The 25,262-nt window shown below is 38.0% G+C and overlaps 2 protein-coding genes across 3 annotated transcripts in view; both read left to right on the forward strand.

Moving 5' to 3' along the window:
- The first annotated feature begins 501 nt into the window (after nucleotides 1–501).
- Nucleotides 502–16,024, forward strand: spint1a (serine peptidase inhibitor, Kunitz type 1 a). The gene is made up of 11 exons (XM_053510481.1): nucleotides 502–722; nucleotides 978–1,390; nucleotides 3,023–3,180; nucleotides 3,397–3,538; nucleotides 11,129–11,299; nucleotides 11,509–11,553; nucleotides 12,336–12,467; nucleotides 12,917–12,967; nucleotides 13,104–13,283; nucleotides 14,044–14,103; nucleotides 14,273–16,024. Exons 2-11 carry the CDS (start codon nucleotides 985–987, stop codon nucleotides 14,461–14,463), a joined length of 1,536 nt encoding a protein of 511 aa, XP_053366456.1. The 5' UTR covers nucleotides 502–722; nucleotides 978–984; the 3' UTR covers nucleotides 14,464–16,024.
- Nucleotides 16,025–23,419: 7,395 nt separating this feature from the next.
- LOC128535931 (pleckstrin homology domain-containing family G member 3) overlaps nucleotides 23,420–25,262 on the forward strand; it is a 52,182-nt gene continuing 50,339 nt past the window's right edge. For both annotated transcript variants that reach the window (XM_053510044.1, XM_053510045.1), the window contains exon 1: nucleotides 23,420–23,642. The gene's annotated coding sequence lies outside the window, so the exon portion shown is untranslated. The remainder of the gene's footprint in view (nucleotides 23,643–25,262) is intronic.

Consider the following 25,262-nt stretch of genomic DNA (forward strand, 5'->3'; position numbering starts at 1 on the left):
TAACAAAAGGCTTAGAACAAGCTCATGATCAAGTTGTTTCTTAGAAATTATGAACAAAAAAAAAAAAACTATGATTTTGAAGAACAAAAACAGTAAAGATTACAGCGAGGCTATTAACCAATACACCTTAAGAATAATAAAACAAAATAATAATAGTAATTAATAGCCAACCTAATTTGTCAATTATGAATAGTCTAATTGATTAATAGTGTCAATTATTTAAAAAAAATACTAGGGCAAAAAAGTTTTAAAAGTGTTACATTTGGCGACTTATAGTGATGTAATTACTTTAACAATTATTCAGTGACTAACCTATTAATCAGCCTGTAACTCTAACCCACATGTACGTATATATATATATAGGTGTGTGTGTTGTTCCATTGATAATGCGCTGGGCGTCAGGAAGAGGAGTGGTCCGGATCACGTGATTCTGATCCTGCCTCATGCTCTCCTGCGCTTCAGTGTAACAGCGCCGCTTCTACAGACTGCAGTACTGTTCAGTGCGCGCGCTCACTCGCTCCCCAGCTGCGGCGCGTCAGATTTCACTTCCTGTTTCGCAGGTATCGAGACACACCTGCGGTGAGAGCAGGACGTCATAGGCGCTTTACCTGAAACCGATAAAAAAAGTTTTTGTTTTCTTTTTTTTTGTTGTTCTTGTTGGTGTCATTCCAGTTCACAGGAGTCGCTTCTTTTGGTACTACAGGAGTGAAGAAGTCCTTCAGGTGAGAAGTTTGAAAGTGGTGTGTATTTGTGGTGGTTTCGCTTGAATTTCGGCCTGCTGGTGGTAAATAACCTGTGATTAAGAAAAACACAAAACAAACACCATCTCTCTCTCTCTCTCTCTCTCTCTCTCTCTAAGCGCTCAGTTTAAACTGATATACTTTGTATCTTATTCAGAGCTCGTAAGATGCTCCGTGTAACAATGTTTCGATCTGTTTGATTTTCTTTGAGTCCTAACTGAACTGAACTTATTTTAGCTGCCTGATGAAGATGATGCCCCCCTATCGGACCTGTGTGCTGATCCTGACAGCGTCGCTCCTGCAGACTCTTATCCTGGCTCAGAGCTCAGGGGAAGACTGTATGAAAAAGTTTACAGCCGGAAAAGAAGACTTTGTTGTAGACACGGATGAGTCGGTGAAAGATGGCGCTGCGTTCCTCGGATCTCCTTCAGTCACCGGAGCTAAAGAGTGTGTGACTGCGTGCTGCCAAGAGCCCGAGTGTAACCTGGCCCTAATGGAGAACGGAGCTCAGGAGGGGAGCATCAAGTCCTGCTTCCTCTTCAACTGTCTGTACAAGCAGAAGAAAGTCTGTCGCTTTGTCCGAAAGAAGGGTTTCAGCAACCATGTCCTCACCTCGGTTTTTGGCAGCTACCTGGAGCAGTATAATCCCGGTAAGCCTAAAAGTGTTGTTGTTGTTGTTGATCTAGTGGATAACAAAATACCCAGTAATAATATACTTGATAATGAATTGATATAGTTAGTTGTCCTAATGCCCAGTCCCAAAAGCATAGCCTAGAAAGACAACCAAAGCTGGTTACATAACAGATTTTGCATGAAGAATTTTACCCCCAAAAAAACCTAGTCTATGTCACAAGTGTTTGTGAATCATCTGTAAAATATGTGGCTTGATTTAAAAACCTGATTAAATTAAACAATATGCTATGCAGTGTTAAAACTGACTCAGCTTGAAAATGATTAACTAATGCTGTTCATGGCAGAGCAACAGGAAGCAAAAAGAAAAAATAAAAGTATATACTGTTTGTGTTTGTTTGCGTGTGTATATATATATGTATATGTATAATATTATAATGTATAAAAAAATATCAATAGCAAACTTTACCTATATTGTGAATGTACTAAAGGTTATTCCCATAAATACATATTATTAACGCAGCAGGAAATAGGAAAAAAAATTATATCAATCATGTGAATGTACTAAAGATTACTCCCAAAATTGTGTGCATATAGACAGACAGTTTCATAATGTATATGCACCAAAATTTGTTGCACTTTTTAGCAGGAAAGGTTTACTTATTAACACTTTGTTGACTTTCATTTAACAGTAGCTTCATTTTCCTTGGCGTAGAATGAAAATGTTGTTCTTGACGGATCTTCTAACAGCACGATGATGTCTTTTAAAAACCCCAGGTTATGCCTTCTGTGATGTTTTACTCGGGTCTTTAAATAGAGCTATAATTTTGTTATTGAGAAATAAATCTTAAAATACTCCTAGCTGTTTGTCTTTAGGACAGTCCACTTTCAAACAGACATTTCAAAATTCCTGCCTTTTTAAAAAAAAATCTGAAATTTCATTGAAGTTTTTATTTGTGGACATGATTAAAGTAGGGTGTACTCAAATCTGAAAAAAATTAAACAAAAAGTCATGATACAGGAGACAAATGCTCCAGACAAATGTTCATATAAGAACAATCTTCTAAACATTCACACAATTCAGGTATACACTAATGTTTGTGATGAGTAATAATTTTGCCATATGCAGCAATAATTCCTTCCCAAATATCCTTCGTGAGTCAGTCAAAATAGCCTAGGGCCATTGCCATGCGCTCTAAAGGCTTTTAACTCCGAATGCATATTGTTTTAAAACATTTAACTAAATAATAGAAGTTCTAGTGTTAAACTTTGGCAATATGCGTCACATAATACTACTGCTCATATGTAACCATTTTTGGTTAAATTAATGTAAACTCTAATACAAGCTCTTCTTCACTATGGGGTCTTGCTTATGGAATCTCATCAGTTATCCTTTTCGTAACAGCTTTATTTTCAGTTTTTTTATTTGATTGTATCCTGACCTGCTCCACTTGTAAGTGTAATGGAAAAACAGTTCCTGTAATTCAAGATTCCCCCAACCCTTCCTCGTGAAATACTCATGAAGCGCACACGTATGTGCAAATACCTCAGACCTGTGATAGCTTGTCTGTCTAGGGACCATGAGAACCTGCTCTTACTGGTATTATCTACAATGTCATCGTGTTTACCGTTTGATTTCTTATTTGGGGCAGAAAACAAGGATCACCCGCCTAGAGCCTTGGGAGGACAGGACAGAGTTTTGCAGCCTCATGACACTGTGATTCTAAGTGGCGTTGAGAGCAAGGATGACCATAAAATCGTTAAGTTCCAGTGGGTGCAGGTGTCTGGAAGCCCTACAGCTGTCATGGAGGTGTGTGTTTTTTTTTTTGTTTTTGTTTTTTTTTTCTTTCATAGAAAGATATGAACTGTTTCTGGTTTTAAAAGGCTGTTGTCTTGTTAAGTAGCATGTCCCATTTTGCAAACACATTAAGATGTTTTAAACTCTTTCTGATATACTATACTTACACACTTTTTAAGCACTATTGTGGATATGAACCTGCAACTCAAGGTTTTACGTTTCTTTCAGAAAACCACGTTTGAAGATGAAGTAAGAGTGTCCAACCTGTCTCCTGGAGTGTACAAGTTTAAGCTTACTGTCACAGATACCGGGGACCAGTCTGACTCAACAGTGGTCACTGTCTTGGTTCTCACACCTGAGCAAACACAACGTGAGTATTTGTCTTAACTTAAACCTATGAGCTGTTACCACAGTTTGATCTAGACACTGGTAAGAAGTAGCTTTATCCATTTATTTAGTGTTGAGAAGTGAGGGTTTAAATAAAAATTTAGAAGTGGATTGAAATGAACATCATTTTTAACTTATTTTGGGAGATTCCTCTGGGATCTCTGGTTTCCTCCTGGCTTCCAAAAGTATGAGTGGCTATAATAAATTTCGTTTAGATGTGAATGAGTATATATAGATGTGTATGCTTGGTGCCATGCAATGGACTGATGACCGATTTGGCCTAAATCTTTCGCCTTGCTGCCATCATTTCTGGGATTGGCTCCTGAAACACCACAACCCTGCCCAATCAGTACTGAAGATATTGATAATCTCAGTGCAGTTGATTGCCAGGAGTTAAAATACTATATGTTAACAGCAATTTAACAATCAGTTCTTGATATTGATGTGTAGGAAGCAGGAAAACTGGGCAAGCATAAAGATTTTGGCAAAATTGACAAGGACCAAATTGTGGTAGCTAGACGACTGGGTCAAAGCATCTCCAAAATGACAGTAGTTTGTACATGGGATAAGGGCAAGCAGATGCAGTGTGATGGTCTGGGTAATTTTCTCCTTAGAAACCTTGGATGCTGGCAATCATGTAGATGCTATTTTGACACACATCTCTTGCCTAAACATTGTTGCAGACCAGTTACACCCCTTCATGGCAATATTATTATCCAATGGCATTGGCTCAGATATTGTTCAGGAGTGGTTTAACCTGAATATTCATTCACTTTTGGAAACATCATTTATTAACTTGATGTGGATTAAAATTTTATTATGATAAGCAAAAAAAAGGAGACAAATATAATATCCCCTTCCCTTTATGTTCAACTCAGTTTTATTTAAATAGTGCTTTTAACAATAGTCATTCTCGCAAAGCAGCTTTACAGAATCCAAAAAAAAATGATGGAAATTAACTATTATAATGACCAAGCCAGGGGCGATGGTGACAACGAAAAACTCCCTGTAATATATAATAGTTAAAGCAAGGATTTTTTTCACCCATGGTTAAAAGTTTACCCAGTTTTAAAGCACAGAATATTTAATTTTAATAATTAAAACTGCATTCAAGATGTTAAGTAATTTAATAAAATCTTCAAATACAATATGCAGTATTAAATTATTTAAATTATAGTGCAATATGAGACATGATTCTTTTTTTCTTAATATTTTTTAGATCAGATTCTACTACTACTACCAATAATAATAAAATAGGGAATAAAATAAGGAACTTATCATCTTTTGCTCTGGAAAAATGTTTTCGGCAGAATACATTCGATTCAGTGTTATCTGGCAAACCCTGGAGAGCACAGTACAGTGGCCGGAGAGAGTGGAGTTGAGTGAGCAAAATATCAGGAATGACACCTTAAACTCGCACAATAATGGCTAAAATAAATGAATCCACATTTCACATGCATGCCAATTATGAGGAGAGATCTGTCCTGATCACGTATCAACTACAACCTCGCATCATTGGCTTTTTTCCGAAGGACACGCGTACAAGATTAAAAACAAAAAAGAAAAATTGTTGCGAAACAAAAAATCATCATAAAATTTTTTTTAGTTTAATCTTGATTATCTTGTTTTTATGATGGTTGGAATCAAAAAGAATAAAAAAAAAAATTATTCGAATTAATTTAAATTCCTTAGTTTGAGGAACATAGTTCAAGGTGTTGACTTGGTCTGAAGTTCCTGGACAGGCACATCCAACCTATGGAGGCCCCATGTTAGAACTTACAGTGCATATAAGATGTTTGCTAACGTCTTTGTTCCAGATACCACAGCATACCTTTAGAAGTGGTGGCACAAATCAGACCAACATATTAGATGGGTTTTAACGTTATGTTCAAATAGTGTCATATTGGCAAATGATTCTGTAGTAGTAATATTAATAATGCTTATCATTACTAGATGAGCTTATTTAGCAATTGTATTGGAAAAATGGATCATTAATTTTAGATGGGTATTGGAAATCCTTAGATATTATTCATAAATAATAAAAGAACTGGTCATTTTTGTGTAGTGGTGATTTTCCATTATTCATTTGTAGTATAATGATGGGTGTATAGATGAACAACTGTTGTTCGCAAAGAATGTGTGACCATGGTTACATGTGTTGCTTATATAACCTTCCTTTATTTTTGTTGTCTTTGTGATTTTGAACTCGACTTGGTTAAGTTTAGTTTCTTATATAAAACAAAATTTAATAGAGATGTATGATGATTTTTTTCAGCAAGTTCACTTTCTTTCCCCAAATAAATTTCACTTGATTTCCCTTTAAATGAAATAATATATGTGATAAAGTAAATCACATCAAAACTTAAGTACCACAAAATCAATTTTGTCCAATTAAAAGAATCTTTTAAGTGTAGAAAAGTTGAAAGTGGTCTAGTGGGTCAGAGCAAAGCGGAAGTGTTTCTTCATTTGCGATGCGCTCTCGCCTTAGAGGCAGTGAAACTAGTCGAGCTGGTTTTCTACTCGGGTTTCACAAACAGAAATGGATGCCAGACATTCATCTTTTTGTTTCCCATGCGTGAGGTTTAATGAATAATTCTTGATGAGTTAGCTTCGTGTCACTTCTTTCTTTGCGGTGAGTAATCTTGATGAGAAAGCATGAAATGTTGTCCACCGCTGGCTCTATAGAAGGCTTTCTTTTTTCCCCCTATTTTAAAGCAATTCATTCTTTTGATCACTTCCTTAGTCCCACATGAAAAATTACGTACAAAACAAACATGTCTACTCACATAGTACACAATTCCCGTACTTGAGTAAAAGTAGAGATATTCCAGTTAAAATATTATACAAGTAAAAGTAGAAGTCCTTGATGTAGATTTTTACTTAGGAAAAGCATAAGAGTACTTACCTTTAAGTAGCAAAATTACTTTTGATTCAAAAGATTGTATTTGCTCACTGTAGCCTTTAAAGCTACAGTAAAAGAGTCTTTCTCTGTGAGTGTGCGCGCGCATGTGTTTTACTGCGCTATTACTGCTTTTAGCACTACACATCACTGTGGTTATGTAATAACACTATGTTCAAATGTAGTGAAGTAAAAAGTACAGATATTTGTTGTAGGATGTAGAGGAGTAAAAGTTAAAAGTATCCACTAATAAACCTACTTAAGAAAAGGACAGATAAATGAAAACTGTACTTGAGTACGGTGCAACAATTTTTTTTTTTTTGGTGAATTTGCTTCTGTACACCACCAAAATCGATTCAAAATAATGCAAGACTTTTATTCATGTACCTGCTGTGCTGTGTACATCCAAATCAAAATGTGGTTGAAATGTTTAAAAGCACCCACAAGATTTTGTATAGCGTAAACAGGAAGCTACCCAAAAGAAAAAATGCAAACAGATGCCTGATGGTTCTCTCTCTCTTTCTCTCAAATTTTTAACCAGTTAATACAACATTTTTGGTTAAATTTGAAAAAAAATTCACATTTGAATCATATCTTGATTTCAAAGACATTGTGGTGGTGTACAGAAGCAAAACTACAAGAAATGTCACTTTTCAAGTCTGTATGGACCTAACTCTAAGAACAGAAAAGCACCCACAAGATTTTGTATAGTGTAAACAGGAAGCTACCCTAAAGAAAAAATGCAAACAGATGCCTGATAAGACTGAGTGCACAGTGATGTCTAGGAGCAGTGATGAATTGTTGTACAGGGGGATTGCGATTGATGAAAAAGCAACTGTTGCTAAATTTGCTATACAAGTTAATCAGGATATCAAAGGGTGGATGTAATACATTGACCAGGATGGACACTACTTTCTTTTGAGAGTCAAGTTATTTACAAAATGTGCGAGCTTCTGTGCTTTCGAAGCTCTAATGTTGCCTCCATGTCCTCAACAACAAGGGCGAAAGGTTCGTCTACATGCCATCTTGCATATCAGGCAACGGAAATTCCCCTTCCTGGAGAGAAAACCGTCATTTCAGTAGCAGTCTTTTACAGGATCAGGTTGCCAACTTGACGTCTGGTTGTATTTGAACAGTTGAAGGTGAAGGGTTTTGATTGAAGCTTCGTGGCACTGGGGCTTGAACGGATAATCTTCAGATCAGCAGTCCAATGCTTTAACCACTGAGCTACCCTTTGTCCCAATAACATTAAATTACTTAATGTCTTTAAAGTGTCCACAGAAAGCTTAATCTGCGCATCCTCTTCCTGTTCACAGCCCCTGTGTATTGTATTGATCTCTCAGTCCAGCATGTTGTCACAGTGGATACCACGGCCTTTGTATTTGTAGATGTCAATTAGTGCAACATCCTGTCTCGTGGTGTTTCCTGGTCTGCTTGAGGTCATCTTTCTCTCCAAAGTCAATCAGTATCATATTGATCTTGTTCACTTTGAGAACTGGGTGGTTTTGGCCACAGTACTTAACAATCCCTACCACATCCCTCTACTCCTACTCTTGTCCAAGCTCGATGTACTCAGATATCTGACTTGTACTGGAAGGTGTTCAGAGGAATGGGGGGAGCACAGTTCTCATTCATGCTCCAGCAGTTCCTCAACCGCATTAACAAGAGGTTTTCTGTGACCCATGAGTTCATGGACGTGTCAATTTACATTGTAACCCCCCACACACACACTTAAGAAATCAAAGTAGAGAAATCCAAGAAATGATGCAGTGAAATAAGGAACATGGTTTAATGGAGCTTAAATTGTGGCTGTGCACTAAAAATATCTATGGACAAAAATACAGAATTTGTTTTAAATTTTTCTTGACGTCCAAATGTTAGTACTGTCTGTCCTACTGTTTTTAGTCCCCATTATTGTACAATTATACATTAGTGTTATTTTCCTGTTAAATTGGAGTTTGTTATTGTTTACTCTCTGCTGTTGCTTGTTTGGATGGAGCACAGCAGGTATATGAATAAAAGTCTCTGTAACTGTTGGTTAACATCTGGCATATGATTGTGAATATTCATGCCTAAATATACTGTACAATGAAGTTTTTTTTGTCTCACACACATGTCTGTTTACTCACGTAAAAAAAAAACAACTGCTGGTATGTTATCTCATGTGTGGGCTGATCTCATCAGCTTTTCTTTCGTTTCCCGTGTAATTAAGTGAATAGCAATGTTTGTATTATCTTCTCATGAATAAGTGAAGTGGAATGAGAGGTGTGTTAGAGCATTGCATGCAAGTAGTTTTTAAGTGATGTTTTCTGACATTATGTATACAGTCTATACAGGAATAGTCAGGTTCATAAGCATGTTTTTGTTTCTGTACACTACCACAGCTGGGGTGTAGAGAATCAAACTCTAGGGTTTTTTATAAAAACAAATTAAAAAATGCAAAATGTCAAAAATTGCCCCTGTCCAAATGCATATGGACCCAACTGTATGTAAAGTTAACCTATCAATATATGGCCGTTTAAGTCAAACCAAGACCTGTGGGGAAATTTCTCATATATGAAAGTGTAAAACTGATTGGCACTTACTGAAGACTCTTAACCGCATTAAAACACCTGGCTGGTGCAAACGTTTTACAGAAAGCCATCCATCCACGAATGACCAAGGTAATTCGCAGCCTACTGCCATTATTCCCATGAACATTTAGCAAGTAGATCACCTGATCCTGATCTCTGTGTAAAGTGTACATAAGCACCACTTGCACGTTACAGGAGCTCAGCTGGGAGTTAATACCACATCCCTTGCATAGTCTTGACCCTGCTCCAATCCATTTCGACATGTCTTGTCTGGGCCATTAAAGGAGTTCCTGGGAGGCTTGAGTTTCAGACTTAAGTAGAAGTAAAGGCTTAGTCTCAAATCTCCTCAGGCGAATCAGCTACCAGATATCATGTTGCTATGTTGTGTTCCAGAATCAAAGGAGTAACGGCTCTAATTTCAAGTTTTATTGTATACCAGCTTCCACTACCATTTGAAAATAACAACTAAAACAATTATGATTAAACTCAATAAAAAGAACGATTCTTATAACGGTGAGCATCAGGCATGTTTGTAGCGTATGCTTTAGATTAGGTTAGGTTAAATAAAACATTGTCTGTTGTAGGCATGGAAATGTGTCTACAAGTTTGTCGTGCTGACTTAAGGTTAAACAGAAATTGGAGAACCTATGAGGAATAATGTCTCATAACTTTCTCGGCTCCTGAATGGCGGTGTGTATCGTAACACCCATTCTTCCGTACACAAACAAGTTTAGAGGAAACCAAACCTCTTTCTTGATTTCAGTATAAACAGTGTGAGAATAAACCTGTGAGCCAAACATATTCCAGTCAATATCATGAACCTGGTGTTGAAGTGATGAATTCATCCCATCTGGCAGTACTTTCAGTTTAATTGTATTTATATAGTGCTTTAAAATGGTCATTGTCTCAAAGCAGCTTTACAGAAGCAAAAGAAAATTAGGGAAATTAGTACGAAATGTGTGCGAAAAATATGTATGAATTAAAATGGCAAAGCTCTCTGATTTTTTTACATTTAATGTGTGGCGTGCAAGGTGGGTGTTAGTGTCAAATCAGGACTTGTCTGGTCTTGTGAATAAAATTGTAAAACTGACATTTCTCAAGACTTCAAGCACAGTAAGGTGAAGAGACTCTTAGCCGCAATAAAACACTTGCAATAAAACACTTGCAATAAAACACTTGCAATAAAACACTTGCAATGATGCAAACGTTTTTAAGAAGGCCATTTTAAAGAATGTCTGTGAATGATGATCCTGACCGAAGTGGCTCACTGCAGTACTTGAACATCGGTGGAAAACTTGTCACCAACTTGTGGAAGAAATGCACCACTTTTAAATTACGGAAACTCTGCTGGAAGTTATTGCCACGTTCCCCATACAGTCATGACAGCTACAGTCCTGAGCTTAAAAAAACCCCGCCATTTAGGAAGTTTATGGGAGGACACGAGAAAACCTTCTACCCTTTGATGGTATACAAGCACTAGGGAAACACTGGGATAAGTGCAGTAGTGTAGCAGAGGCTTATATAGAAAAATAAATGTAGTCGTTAGTCTCTTAACTCTTAATTTATTCTAAACAAACAAAAGACTCGTTTGACTTGAACGCCTCTTGTAGAAACATCACTAATCCGACATCCAATCGAGACGCATTGCACAAGCAGAAAATGTTAGGTAGGATGTCACAGAAAGACAGCAAATCTAACTGTTACCAACTATCCTTTGTACTAGGTATCATGTACAATGAGAAATGACCAGACTGACCCAAAATTGCTCTATTTATGTAAACATGACTGAATGCATTGTTACCTTTGGTATAGCAGGACATCTTGGAGATATTCTGGAAATACAGTTCTCATATTGGCATTGTTGAAATATTGCAACTTCAGTTTCGTGCCTTCATGGCTTGTGCCCATTGTAGTTCCCCTTTTTAAAATAATGAATGGCTAATTCAGCACTTTGCATTAGTTTGGGTTTTGTTTGTTTTTCTTCTTCTTCTTCTTTTTTTTTTTTTTTACGGTCACCCAAGAGTGTGGTGATGTATATTCCTTCTCTATATGCTGTTTAAGATTTATTTGTCCCATTCTGTATTGTTTCATCTTTTTCTAGACCATTGTATGGTGCCTAAAAAGATAGGACCATGCCGTGGTTCCTTCCCTCGCTGGCACTACAACGTGTTGACAAAGCAGTGTCAGAGTTTTACATTTGGTGGATGCAGTCCAAACCGCAATAACTATCTATCTGAGAAGGAATGCATACAAGCCTGTGATCAAGTTACAGGTAGGGTACATGTTAGCATTCTCTGTCCAATCACTTTTTAAATACTAATTTTAACATTTAATAATGTGACAAAATTATCATTCAGTTCTATTAGTAGGCATCACAAGCAAGATGATAAACGGTTTAAAAAGCAGAAGCATATATTGGTCTTGTATTACATGTTACTGCTGATGTTCGCTACTAATGCATGGTTGTCCTCTCTGTTCCAGTGAATAGCACATCATCAAGAAGATCTGGTCATGCTGATCTTCCGGGTAAGTCCATAAAGCTGTTTTCTTAGACGTCTGCCTTAGCTAGGGATTGTTGGATAAGAACAATATGACTATACAGTGGTGGCCAAAAGTACTGAAACAACGTACAGGTTTGGCATGTATTATAGTTCTCCCTGTGCGTTTACTAATTATTTCTAGCCTTTCTAGCTGAAAAGTTGTGCTAAATAACTGAAAGATTAGTGAAAAAACTGTCTATGCGACGGTGGTATTCAGTGTCTTGAGACATGGCCTGGGTCCAGACCTAAACCCAAGGGAACACTGTTGGCTAATGGTGACGAAGGAAGTAGCAGTGAAGAAACCGTCTTGTGTAGATGATCTTCAGGAAGCTGAAGACATGGATTGAGGAAATGACACCAGAGTATCACAGACGTCTTCATAACTCTATGCCCAGCTGAATCTGGCATATTTTAAATAATAAATAACTTCATACTAAATATTGATTGTTTTATAGCAATAAGATTACATAAAATTACAAATTATTCTTAACTTTTTTTTTTTTTTTGAGAATTTGATTAAAATATTGAATTTCACTTTTCTCAATACCTTTGGCCACCACTATATATAGCTATAATTCACCTTTGCTAGTTTGGGACTATAAAGAGCCCCTGAAATCATTACAGGCCACTATTACACACTGACTTTAATATTAAAAACCTGAACTTTTTGACATAGTGAACTTACGTTTATGTTGTATAGATATGATAAATTTCTTATGCTAAATCATTTGTTCTTTAAAAACCTGACTCACAGTATCTCTCTTCCAGATGAGCAGTGTGGTGTGCCATGTGGACCAGAGAAGTTTATGTGTAGTAATGGGTGTTGCATAGATAAAGAACTCCAATGTGATAATACTCCCCAGTGCAACGATGGTTCAGACGAAAAGCGGTGTGATAACTGTAGGTACCAATGTTCAAGATGTCCCACTGAAAGTTTATTCTGACCTCTCGGCCATTTATTCGTGCTATGTCGCTAGTCTTGCAGAATCATGATATGCCATCCCTCAATATCTGGCTCATATTTAGGGGTGTTTAATAGTTTAGAGGTTTCAATCTTTGTGTATATAGTTTTTTTTTTAGGTCAACAAATGTTAAAGACAGATCAATAGATTGATGGATAAAAAGATGGATAGACGGCCTGGGATAAATGACAGGCCAAAATGTGTCTTTATTGGCCCTAGATCACTAGGTTATTTGCATGGTGAAAGAGAAATTCCTTTTTTATATAATGAGTTGTAATTGTCTGAATTTCTAAGTTCTGAAACAGTGGTTGAATGAAAAAAACGTTATGAATAGGTGGAAGCATATTCCTTTTATTCCATTAAATTATTTGACTTCTTCTTTCACAGTGGACACCGACTTTCGCCGACTGCTTGACTTGGATAAAGAGGAGGACAAAGGTTTGTATCAACAGCTATGATTTTTTTTAAATATATTTTTTAAAAAATGTAAGTTAATCCATTAATGCATTCTGGGAAAAAGTGTCAATATTTATTTTTTTATTCTGATTCTGTTTTTTCCTCTCCCAACATCAAGGTTCAGTTATGCATTGCACACTACCTCCTGTCACCGGACCCTGCCGGCACAGCACTACCAAGTGGTACTACAACCCATATGATCAAAAATGCAGTCGCTTCAACTATGGTGGCTGCCAGGGCAACGAAAACCAGTATGATTCTGAAGAGGAGTGCATGAGAAAATGCAGTAAAGTGACTGGTGAGTTTTTGCTAGAGGCTGTATAGGATCTAACTAATCTTATGTATACATAAATGAATTTAAACAAAATCTTAGCAAGTACAAAAATTTGTTGGTTATAGGTTTTGTCTGTTACAGTATGTTAATTTTTTAGATGACTATAAAACCAAGATTTGGCTTATTGAAACTATTTCTAGCCAATATAACAAAACTTAAGTTTTGAGAGTTAACTTTCGATAAAATAATCTGTAAGTGATATTCCACTTTTATTGACATTGGCAATGTGCAATGTTAATTGACTACTTAATACACATTTTATAGTTAAAGATCCTCTGCAATTTCAAGTCCGTTTCTGTTATCACCTTATATATTTTATTTTGTTAATAGTTTAAACACTTGACAGTATTGTCAAGTGCACTTGCAAAATCTGTCAAGCACCATAATGAAACTGGCTCTCATGAAGGCCATCCCAGGAGGGCGAGACCAAAACCTACCTCTGCCGCAGACGAGAAGTTCATTTAGAGTTATCAGCCTGAAAAATGACCAATTAACAGCACCTCAGATTAGAGGCGTTATGAAGTCTTTACAGAGCATAAGTAGCAGACAAATTTCAATATCAACTGTTCAAAGGAGATTAATGCATTTTTGGACGCCTTCAGCATTCCTTTACAATGTAGAAAGAAATAAAAATCAGGAGTTCGAAAGTTACCCCACTCTTTTGAACCATAATGTGTTCATATATATGCATCATTGTTAATGTCTGACATGTCTGTTTATGCAGCGAAAGATGCTTACGCCAATCGGTCAACCTTTGAGAAGCAGGAACAAGACAGTCAGTCAGGTAGTTGTCCATTAAACTGACATTACATCACTTTCTGACATTACTCGTTTTAATTTTGTCATTGTATATTATGAATTTATACAGTACTTAGTCTGGCATACTTAATATTGACATATCAAAAGCATACTATACAGAATTCTGTCACACCGCAGCTTCCTTTTTTTTTTAGTTTCCATTGCAATTGCTGTTGCACTGGGCTTGGCCATCCTGATCCTGCTAGCTGTGCTTGGTTACTGCCTGTTGAAGGAGAAGAGACAGAAGCGGACAAGGCACCATCCTGTTTCTGCTAACGGTACAAACATGTTTCCTCAAGAGGACACAGAGAAACTTGTCTACAACAGCACCACCAAACCCATCTGATTCCCATCTTCCAACACAGTATGCTTTTCTTCCTGTAATACAAACAAATCGGCTCGGTAATGATTAGCTCATGATGGAGGTATCATGTAATTCACATTTATAGTTCCCTAAAGATGGAAATTCTTGTATATAGAACCACAGTGAAAAGATTTTCTGGTAGACCTCTTTGTAGGAATTGTGCTCATGACCTGGAAGAGGCAACTGCCTACATAAGCATGCAATGTCATATTGAAGTAAGTTGTGTGTGTGTGTGTTTTTTTTTTTTATATATTATTATAAGAATATAAGAATATATATATTTTAAATAAGAATTATTCTTAAGAATGGTTGCTTAAATTACCAATTATGTAGTTATATTGTACATGAACATGAAAAATCTAAATCCTAGATAATATTAGATAACTTCCACTGCCATGTGCGTCTATTAAATAAAATAGAAATGTGTCAGAATAAGAAGTTTCTCGATCCCATCAAATTTCTTTTCTTATATGATGATAAAAATCTTGGGGTCCCCTAACACTGGAATTAAGAATCACTGATCTACAAGGTTACTGTAAATGCAATGTTTAGTGTTGTCCCTGTCCTAACACGACAGGTTTGTAGGAATAAGACAAAGGACACTCCTCTGAACTTGTACACCAAGTGGATGCTTTTAAACGACTTATTGAGCTAAGATTTTTTTTTTAAGTGAATTTTTAATTCCGCTTGGTTTGAACAAGGGGTGTGTCTTGAGGAGGGACGGTAATTATTACAATCTAAAATATTCATTTATTTTTTCTTTTTGCTATCTATTTACAAAAAAAATTTACTGTTATTAAAAATACCGTTGTTTTGATTTATTATAGAGGGTGATGCGAAAGTCTCAATATAAAGGAAATGAAACAAGCAAATTGTTAGTTTTAAAGCCTACTGAAATTATTTTTTTTTAATTATAAAATTTTATATAAAAATTCCTGTGGATCTAGACTTTCGTGACACCCTTTATGTACTGCATTATATTGTTTTATAAACAAAATGTCCATACTCAGGGTTTAATGTTATCATTTAAATGTTCATATCGCCTTGGACATGATACTGTAATTTGCCTGTCCGCCCTTGACTTAAACTATTTTCACTGTGTATTTGAGAAGGACACAGTTTAAACATGCAGTTGTTTAAACATCTGGTAACATTTTATTATATATTATTTGCGTTTTAGGTTTAGTTGTTCATAGTGACCTATACATGCAGTACTGTGCAAAAGTCTTAAACCACCACTCGTTTCTTCTTCCTAAATGTTCTTTACAGTTTTTTTGGCTCTCATTTTCAGTCCAGTCTCTGTACCTGACCAGTTTCCGAGGAATGTGTTTTTTGGTTTGTTAAGCCACACAGTGACCGATTAGTCATTTAAGCATAAAAAAAAATCTAAATTAAGACATGAATTGGTAAGAAACAGGTGCAGATGTTAACGGACACTCAGGATGGGGATTGGTATATACTAGTGATGCTGCCAATGCTGTGTGGTCGGAACAGACGAGAGGGGAAATAAGGTTGCTGCTGAGGCTGTTACAATTTAAAAATTGGTTGTTTATGTATCCTTAGACACTTTGCAGTCTCAGTAAAAAAAATATATTACCATTTCTTAAATTAAATTTTATCTATGCATTTAATCTACATCATTTAATATGAAGAAATGAGGGCTGTCTCAAGACTTTTGCACAATGCTATATGACAGTTGTTTTAAGTGAAAGGATTTTTTTAAAATAATTTTCAAAAACAAGATTTTAATACCTTAAACTATAAAAATCATATGTGAACTTCTTACTCATTTCTTATTGTACATACATAGATAAACCATTTTAAATAAATGTTTTAATGTTTTTAAATATTCAATAAAATTTATGGTGTATATTGTTTCCTTCTGTTTGATTGTTGGGGAATGATTCACAATGCAGTCAGAGATGCAGATTTTTTAAAGTTTATTTCTGTATTTTTATTATTATTATTATTATTATTATTTTTACACATACCATCCCACTACTAATAATTTAAGACAGATTTAAGGAAACTCTCTTTGGTATTCAAACTTCTGTGTGTGGGGCGGGGGGGGTGCTCTTCATTCATTATCCATAAATCTCATAAACCATGAACACACACACACACACACACACACACACATTACCTGCTCGGTCTCTGGGAATTCTCCCCCTTTTACAGCCTTCACTAGATTACAACCTTACTGCCACAAATGCTTACTGCTCTATTCAGGCTGGTGATTTAAATGGGGTGACACCAAAATTCAATTAACATGTTTTATTCATGCTATAGGCTATTCCCTGTTGAATTTTAGAGTAATCCTGTAATAGGTGATAGAGAGTCAACAGCATACAGTGTAACAGCTCTTTGGGTAGTAGATTTGGGTTACAATAGGGTAAGTTTCAAGATTCTCATGCCACAGATCCTGTGGCTTTCGCCATACATCCTCCCTCATACACCTTAAAACCTGGCAGTAGAATTCGCTATTGACGGTCTAGCCCCTGGGGATGAGTTCTCGATACACAATTCCACAAATGTTGAAAGAGGCGACAAGCATGCACTTGCCGCGTGTTTTTTGGTCGTGGGTGGATGATGAGCTTTTCCACTGTGAAGACTGTTTCTTCGTCTAACGGTCGTACACCCATACACCCAAGTTTTATCCCCGGAAGTGATCCTTGACATGAAGGATGGGTCATCCACGGCACACTGACAGAGTTCTCGGCGGACTTCGATGCAATGTGCCTCCTGTGTCCGGTGTCAATTTTTTCAGGGGTTGAGCTTGTTGAAGGTCTTCCTGATCTCTTGTCGTCTTCCAGTCATGTTTTTCCGCTTTGGGAACGACTCATTGCAGCATTGCTGTTAAATTGCTGAATCATGTCAAACACCTTTGTGGCAGATTTGGCCAGTTTCACTCAGAATTTGACATTCGCACTTAGTTCTAACTTGCTGTTCATGATGAAGTAGCAAATGTGATAATGCATTTGGTCAGAATAGCGCCAGTTGCACAGCACCCGCTGTACACAGGATGATGTCTTCTGGTACACTGACTTGTAAAGGTCAGTGTACCAGAACGAAACGTATGTTTCTTCATTCATCCGTACACTAGGTATGCTCTCTGTTGCTTGTGCGCAAGAACAACAAAAAGCTAATATCATCAATCAGAGACTTATTTTTTCTTTAAGGTCACCCTGATTAACAAATATTTCTGATGTATCAACATTGTCCACTCGCATACATAGAGATATGCTGTTTCACACTTGTACACAAATGTGTGATGGAAATGAATGCCGTGAATGGAGACTATACAATTTTCACATTTGTTGAATGGTGGGGATGAGTTTTCACCCTGATGACCCCTCCCATAACCCTGAATGAGAGAGGAAATCTGCCACAGCCCTGAGTGGACATCCTGTGGACCACCAAAAACCCTTTCAATCTACCAGTGGGTGATCTGTTTATCGTGCTATACTATCTCTATATTATTATTATTATTATTATCATTATTATTACAACTGATGTGTAACACTTGGCATATGAACTCCTGAACCACTTGAGTCCAGTGGCAAGACAAAATAGGAGGTTGCAAGAGTGTCCAGATCTCCGGAAAGAGCAGTTCTTACCTAATAAAGGCCCCATGGCCAGGCTTTGTTCAGTGGACTGGATCTAGTGTTTGAATCACAATTCTATCCAAACAACCAGCCTCAGAAACTACTCCCCCACTTTCGTTAGTTCTTAGGTCTTGGGCATCCTGCAGTCAGTCCTGTATTGTCAATCATGGGATAATGGGAAATTGATTAATTTCTTTAATGGGCTACAGGCAGGACCATCAAATATCATCCACTAGTCCAAGGTGTGCCTTAACTTCTACAGAAATCCTTACAATTGGTACAAGAAAAAGGTATCCACTGATGTGTGTACCGTTGTTTGACCTAACTAACACTAAACTTTATGAACCACTTACTCACTCATCTTCTATACCGCTTTATCCTGTATTCCTGGAGCCTATCCCAGGAGGCTTAGGGCACGAGGCGGGGTGCACACTGGACAGCGTGCCAATCCATCGCAGGGCACACACACAGATTCACACTCTCATTCACACACTACGGGCAATTTGGGAACACCATTTAGCCTAATCTACATGTCTTTGGACTGTTGGGGGAAACCAGAGTACCCAGAGGAAACCCACCAAACACGGGGAGAACATGCAAACTCCATGCACACAGAATTTCCCGAAATTGAACCCGGACCCTGGAGGTGCAAGGCGCCAGTGCTAACCACTACACCACCGTGCCGCCTTTATGAACCACTGTCATGGGGAAAAAGTAAATACACTCTCTTGTACAGTATCTGTTCTTATTTATGAGTGCCTTAAAAAAAAACATTGTCATCTTCACCAACTTCTACAGTCAGATACAGTAGATACAGTGGATATATGGGATAGATTTTGACTAAAAGCTAACCAACAACCACACTAGAAACCAGATGGGAAAAATTAAGTGCATCATTCATCCGGTCTACAATCATTAAGAGTGTAATTACTCACTTATCGTATATAGCGCTTGATCCTGTATACAGGGTTGCAGAGTTAGGGCAGGAGGCAGGGTACACCCTTAAGGAGGAGGGGGGGGGGGATTGGAGGGCAATGCATCACAGGGCACACACACACACTTATTAACACACTACAGGCAATTTGGGTATGCCACTTCTTATAATCTGCCTGTCTTTGCACTGCTGAGAAGAAACCGGAGCACCAGGAAGAAAACCACCATGCAGGGGCAGAACATGGCAATTCCATGCAAACAGACCCAGGGTGAGAATCAAACCCAGGTGCAAGGTGACAGAGCGTAGACAGGTGTTACAGATGAAAATGCATACGATTAGTTCATCATCAAGAAGTGTGACTACCTCTATATAAGCTGAATTGGATCACAAATGTAAAAACCTGTGCCAATTTGACCTTTGATCTTTCTTGCCTGGGAAACCCGGGAAAAAAGTACTTGTTGACTAAATAGTAATAAGAAGATTCCTAAAAATGTGATTGAACCATTAAACGTGTTTAGTACCATCGTCTTGCACCTCCAGGTCCTGGGGTCGATTCCCGCGTCTGTGTGCATGGAATTTGCATGTTCTCCCCGTGCTTGTTGGGTTTCCTCCGGGGTACTCTGGGTCACCATTGGTCTCCACAGTTCCTAGCTGGACTACAGAGGTTCCTAGATGGATATATGGGAAGCCAATGTCAGTGTTTCAAACTTTATTTCAAGGACAGCAGCCCAGTTGTAACGAAGGAGGAACATACTTTCCCTGTTTCACCACCAGAGGGCGATGTTACTATGCTATTTGACATGCACACTCATCTGTATCGCATACCTTTGTGCTGATGTAGGACTGGAGAGATGTAATTCCCATCCCATGGTGTTTTCCACTATTTCTGTCCACTGTGCAGGGGGATTGCAACACGACTGCAGTTATTACGTATCCAGATCAGTATCTGGATCTGGTCATCGACTATCATCACTACCTTTTAAAGTGTCCAGTGGTCTTAAAAGTATTTTACGCCACTCCTATTATTCAAACATGGAATATAGAAAATCTATTTAGAACTACCAGGCAGAACAACATGATTATACAAATTTCAGGTGATTATATATGATTATGATGGTGTGGTGGCTTAGGGGTTAGCACCGACTTCTCGCACCTCCAGGGTCCGGGTTCGAGTCCCGCCTTATGGTCTGTGTCTGTAGGTTGCCTCCTACGGTCCAAAGACATGCAGATTAGTGTGTGAATGCGCATGGGAATGGTGTGGGTAAAATGGTCGTAAAATGGTAATCACCATCCGCCTCCACAGTCCCTAGTTGGACTAACAAGATTCCTAGCTGGATGGATGGATGGACATGTGAGCAATATATGATCACATGTGGAAACCTGTAAAGGTGCCATTCACCATCTTGGGCACATGAATTCATGTAGACACAAATGATGGCATTTATATTTTACACAAAACATGTGAACCTGAAACCACATGTGTGTTGACATGCCTGTCAAACGTCAGAACATCTTGTAACTTGAAGTATAGTGGGCCACGAAAGGAAAACCAATGAACCAGCGACAGAGTGAAGGGTGGCCAAGGCTCATTGATGCATGCATAAAATCTGAACCTTGGAGCAGTGAAAGAAGGTGGCCTGGTCTGAAAAATCACTTTTTATTTTTTTTACATCATGTGGATGGCCAGGTGTGTGTGCAGCGCTTACCTGGGGAGCATATGGCACCAGGATGCACTATGGTAAAAAAGGCAAGCCAGAGTGTGTGAAGCTTTGATCAGTGTTCTATTGGCAAACCTTCCATCCTGCCATTCATGTAAATGTTTCCTTTGACCCATAACACTTATGTTGTTTCATGGAAATGTTGCAGCTGGATAATCTGCTCGGACACACTACAAAAAATGAAAAATGGTTCAAGAATTCAATTCAATTTTATTTGTATAGTGCTTTTAACCATTGACACTGTCACAAAGCAGCTTTACCACAATCAAAAGAATTATTTAGGTTTGTAGGAGATGTGAATGTGTATTAATTAAAATGATAAGATTGTCCCTGATGAGCAAGCTGAGGACGACAGAGACAGTGGCAAGGAAAAACTCCCGGAGATGGTAATAAGAAGAAACCTTGAAAGGAGCCAGACTCAATCAGGGAACCCATCCTCATTAGGGTGAAACGGAAAGCAGGGGTTGATCTGCATCGTATTGTGTGAGACTGGAAGTTCAGTATAACAGGAGATGTGTTTAAGTTGAAATGGAGTCCAGTCTCGATAAATAGGTTTTTAGCCTGGACTTAAACACTGAGTCTGTGTCTGAGTCCCGAACATTATTTGGAAGACTATTTTATAATTTCAGGGCTTTGTAAGAAAAAGCTCTGCCCCCTGCTGTAGTTTTCATAATACGCGGTACTGATAAGCAGCCTGCATCCATTGATCGAAGTAGGCGTGGCGGATCGTAAGACACTAGCAGTTCACTCATACTGGATACTCATTCACAGGGAGCCAATGAAGTGAAGATAAGATAGGGGTGATGTGCTCGTATCTTCTGGTTCTAGTGAGGACTCTCGCTGCTGCATTCTGGACTAGCTGAAGATTGTTTATGCATCTAGCTGAACAAGCAGACAGTACGGCGTTACAATCGTCCAACCTAGAGGTGATAAAAGCATGAACTAGTTTTTCTGCATCGTTTAACGACAGTATATTTCTTATCTTGGCAATATTTCTGAGGTGAAAGAATGCTATCCTGGTATATAGGATCACAGGTTGATGAAGAGATGAGGGGAATTAGTTCATTCTCTTTAAGGGGAGTAAAGTGTTCTAGGTTCTGATGTGGTGTGGTTAGTTTATCATCTGTATCACTTAGATTGTCTGGTTTCAAAGTCAGATTTTTTTTGCCTAATATTTATGATTTTGCTGTTGAAAAGGTTCATGAAGTCCTCACTACTGTATGTTGTTGTTGTGGAGATTTCTGCAGTGGTCTTGTTTCTAGTTAATTTAGCTACGGTATTAAATAAAAATCTAGGATTATCTTAGTTATTTTCAATAAGAGTGGAGAGATACAATGATCAAGCTTTTTTATAGTTCAGGATGTTCTCCTTCCATGCAATTTGGAATACTAACAAAGTGCGTGTGTGGTTATTATACCACACACACACACAAGAATGGTTTGAAGAACACAACAATGAGATTGATGTGTTGACTTGGCCTCCAGTTTCTCCAGATCTCAATAAAAAGGAGCTCAATTCTTGGATGCCCTACCTACAGGAGTTAAAGGATCTGCTACTGACGGCTTGGTGCCAGATACCACAGCATACCTTCAGATGTTCATGCCTTGAAGGGTCAGGGCTGTTTTTTTTACATTTACATTTCTGGCATTTGACAAACGCCCTTATTCAGAGCGACTTACATTTTTAACCCATTATACATTTGAGCATTTGAAGATTAAGGGCATCAATCAATGGCCCAGCAGTGGGAACTCTGTGGTGTTGGAGATTGAACCTGAGACCGGGTCAGTAGTTCAATGCTTTAGTCTAAATCTGGATCATGAAAGCCAACGGTGCATCATTGTATTTATTCCCATTTTATGACTGTGGTAGGACCTCAGGTCAACATTAACACGTGCATTCACACACTACGGGCAATTTGGGGATGTTAATTAGCCTAATCTGCATGTCTTTGGACTGTGGAAGGAAACCAACCAAGGATGTGTAGACCATGCAAGCTCCATGCATACAGACCCCGAAATCAGGAAGGTGGGAATCAAACCTGGACACTGGAGGTGCAAGGCGACAGTGCTAACCACTAAGACATAGTGTGTGTGTGTGTGTGTGTGTGTGTATACAGTATATATATGGAGTGAGAGCCAAAAAAAAAAAGAAAACTGTTTACCCGCTTTAGGAAAACATAAATAGTATGATGTTTGTATGATATATTTATATAATAATATTATTATAATATCAATATTTAACTTATAGAAATAAATGTAGTAAAATATTTAAACAAGCTTTTTTTCCTCATAAAGTATATATATTAAAGTGTACAGTATATATACATACTGATAATTATATATACTTTAAATACTTTAATTCGCAATTAATAGCTGTTTAAATTTTTCTATTTATGATTATTTTACGATTTCTATTATGTTATTGCAAAAACAAAAGAGATCCTGCTTAATCCTACCACATGGCCCAGTAAATAAACCAGAGTACAGGAATGTGTTTGCCATGTACATTCGTGTGTCCCTTCTCTGGTGACACGCCCCCGCACAGTGACGCGACTTGTGGGCGGGGCTTCAGTGCGCTTTCAGTAATTGCAGAGCAGTGCAGTAGAGTGGAGTGGTGAAGTGTAATGTAGAGTGGTGTAGAGAGGTAAAGTGTAATGTAGAGTGGTGTAGTATGGTGTAGTGTAATGTAGTATGGTGTAGTGTAATGTAGTATGGTGTAGTGTAATGTAGTATGGTGTAGTATGGTGTAGTGCGCTGCGGTCCGGTCCGCTACATGTGCGATACACTGTAACAGTCGGTTTCGTGCGGATTTGAATGAAGCCACGACCCAAAGTCAGCGATGAATTTGTGCGAAAACTGAAATAAATCACCGGATATTTGGTGTGAAGGATCAGACCTGCACTCGGTAAGTAAGTTGCTGAAGTGTGTGTGTGTGTGTGTGTGCTGTTAGTGCTGGTTTGAGAACTTCAGTCCCCTTCCTGAGAGTTATAAACTAACAAGCTGTTTTGTTGTTTGTTTGTTTGTTTGTTTGTTGTTGTTGTTGTTGTTGTTGTTGTTGTTTCTCTTTGTATGCAGAATTCACGCAGATCCTTTACAATCTTCCATAATTTTGCAATGACAAGAAAAAAAAAACACACAAATGGCACAACTAGTTAGCACCAATTTTTTTTTTAATCTTTTGTCTTTGTCATTTTAATACGACTCGCATGTAACTTGATTTAAAATAATGTGTCTTTAAAGTCAAAATACAATGCAACCACCTGTCTAGGAAGATGTACAACCTATCCTCCTCAGGGTACCACCTCAAACCATGGAATAAAAAGTTGCTGTAAAAGTTTACTACCCCCTTTTTTTTGAGAATCTAACAGGGGAGACATTTCAAATGCCAGACTTGTAAGCTGTGTGACTTGTTGTTTTCATTTCAAGACAATAACTGTAAGATGTAATAAATACACAAATGAGCTGTAACATTTTGACCACTGATACACTGAACAACATAGATCAGCAAACTGGTGACATGCTCACGGGCACCCAAGGCCCACTCATGCACCAGGTCCAGTCCGGTCCCACAGTAGAAAGGCACCAGAACACCCAGTGCACCACAAGCCTTCAAGCCCAAAGCCACCAACCTGGCTTTCAAACCCCCCAGATCTCACTCTGATCGTGCACCCATAGGATGCTCCAGACAAACAAGTCCGATCCATTGAGGCTCCACCCAGCGACCCTCAGGATCCACTGTCAGCGTGTTGGTGCTACGTTACAGTACGCCCCCTGCAAAGCCACACCCGAGTGGCAGGGGAGCCAGGTGAACCCAAAACCTAGGGCAGATGTTAATGTTTTTATTGTTATGGATAATCGGTGTATACACCCCTGTTGCCCCGCAGTGTTTTTTTTTTTTTAATTGGGCGTGAATCCATTAACACAGTTTCGACATTGCTGTACATGTTCATTCCAGTTAGTGCACTAGGATTGTGCCATCACATACCATTTGATTGCACAAATTAGATTTAAAATTAAAGGTGGTTTTAGAAATCGTGGAGTAAAATATGTTTCTGCACATTTGTAATGATGTGCATGCTTTTAACTAAGGGAAAAAAAAAAAGAAGTTTCATCTCCAATCAAACACCATCTCACATGCGTCATCAGGCTTTGTACCTAGACTCTAGAGAACGTTCACACAGATTTGGCAAGGCCAGGAGTGACAGGACTGATAATGCCTGTTTACTTTGAAAGAAAAAAAAGTTTCTCTAACTGCTGAACTTTGGTCTTGTACATATTGATTTTTGTGCATTCAAATTCCAGCATATGCACACTAACTTTTATCGATTCTTTTTCTTTTTTTACATACACAATTTCTTTTTCTATTGAATTCCAGAGAGGTCTTTGCATGCAAAATGTAAACAAACTTATGATAGCTTTATAGTGTTTAGAACTTTCACTAAGTTTGAGCAGATGTTTAGTTAGTCCATAGGTGGGTATTCCTCCCTTTTATATGATGTGGGATAAATGCCCGTGTTCAAGGCCT

This window comes from Clarias gariepinus, chromosome 13, assembly GCF_024256425.1.
Source record: "Clarias gariepinus isolate MV-2021 ecotype Netherlands chromosome 13, CGAR_prim_01v2, whole genome shotgun sequence".
NCBI lineage: Eukaryota > Metazoa > Chordata > Actinopteri > Siluriformes > Clariidae > Clarias > Clarias gariepinus.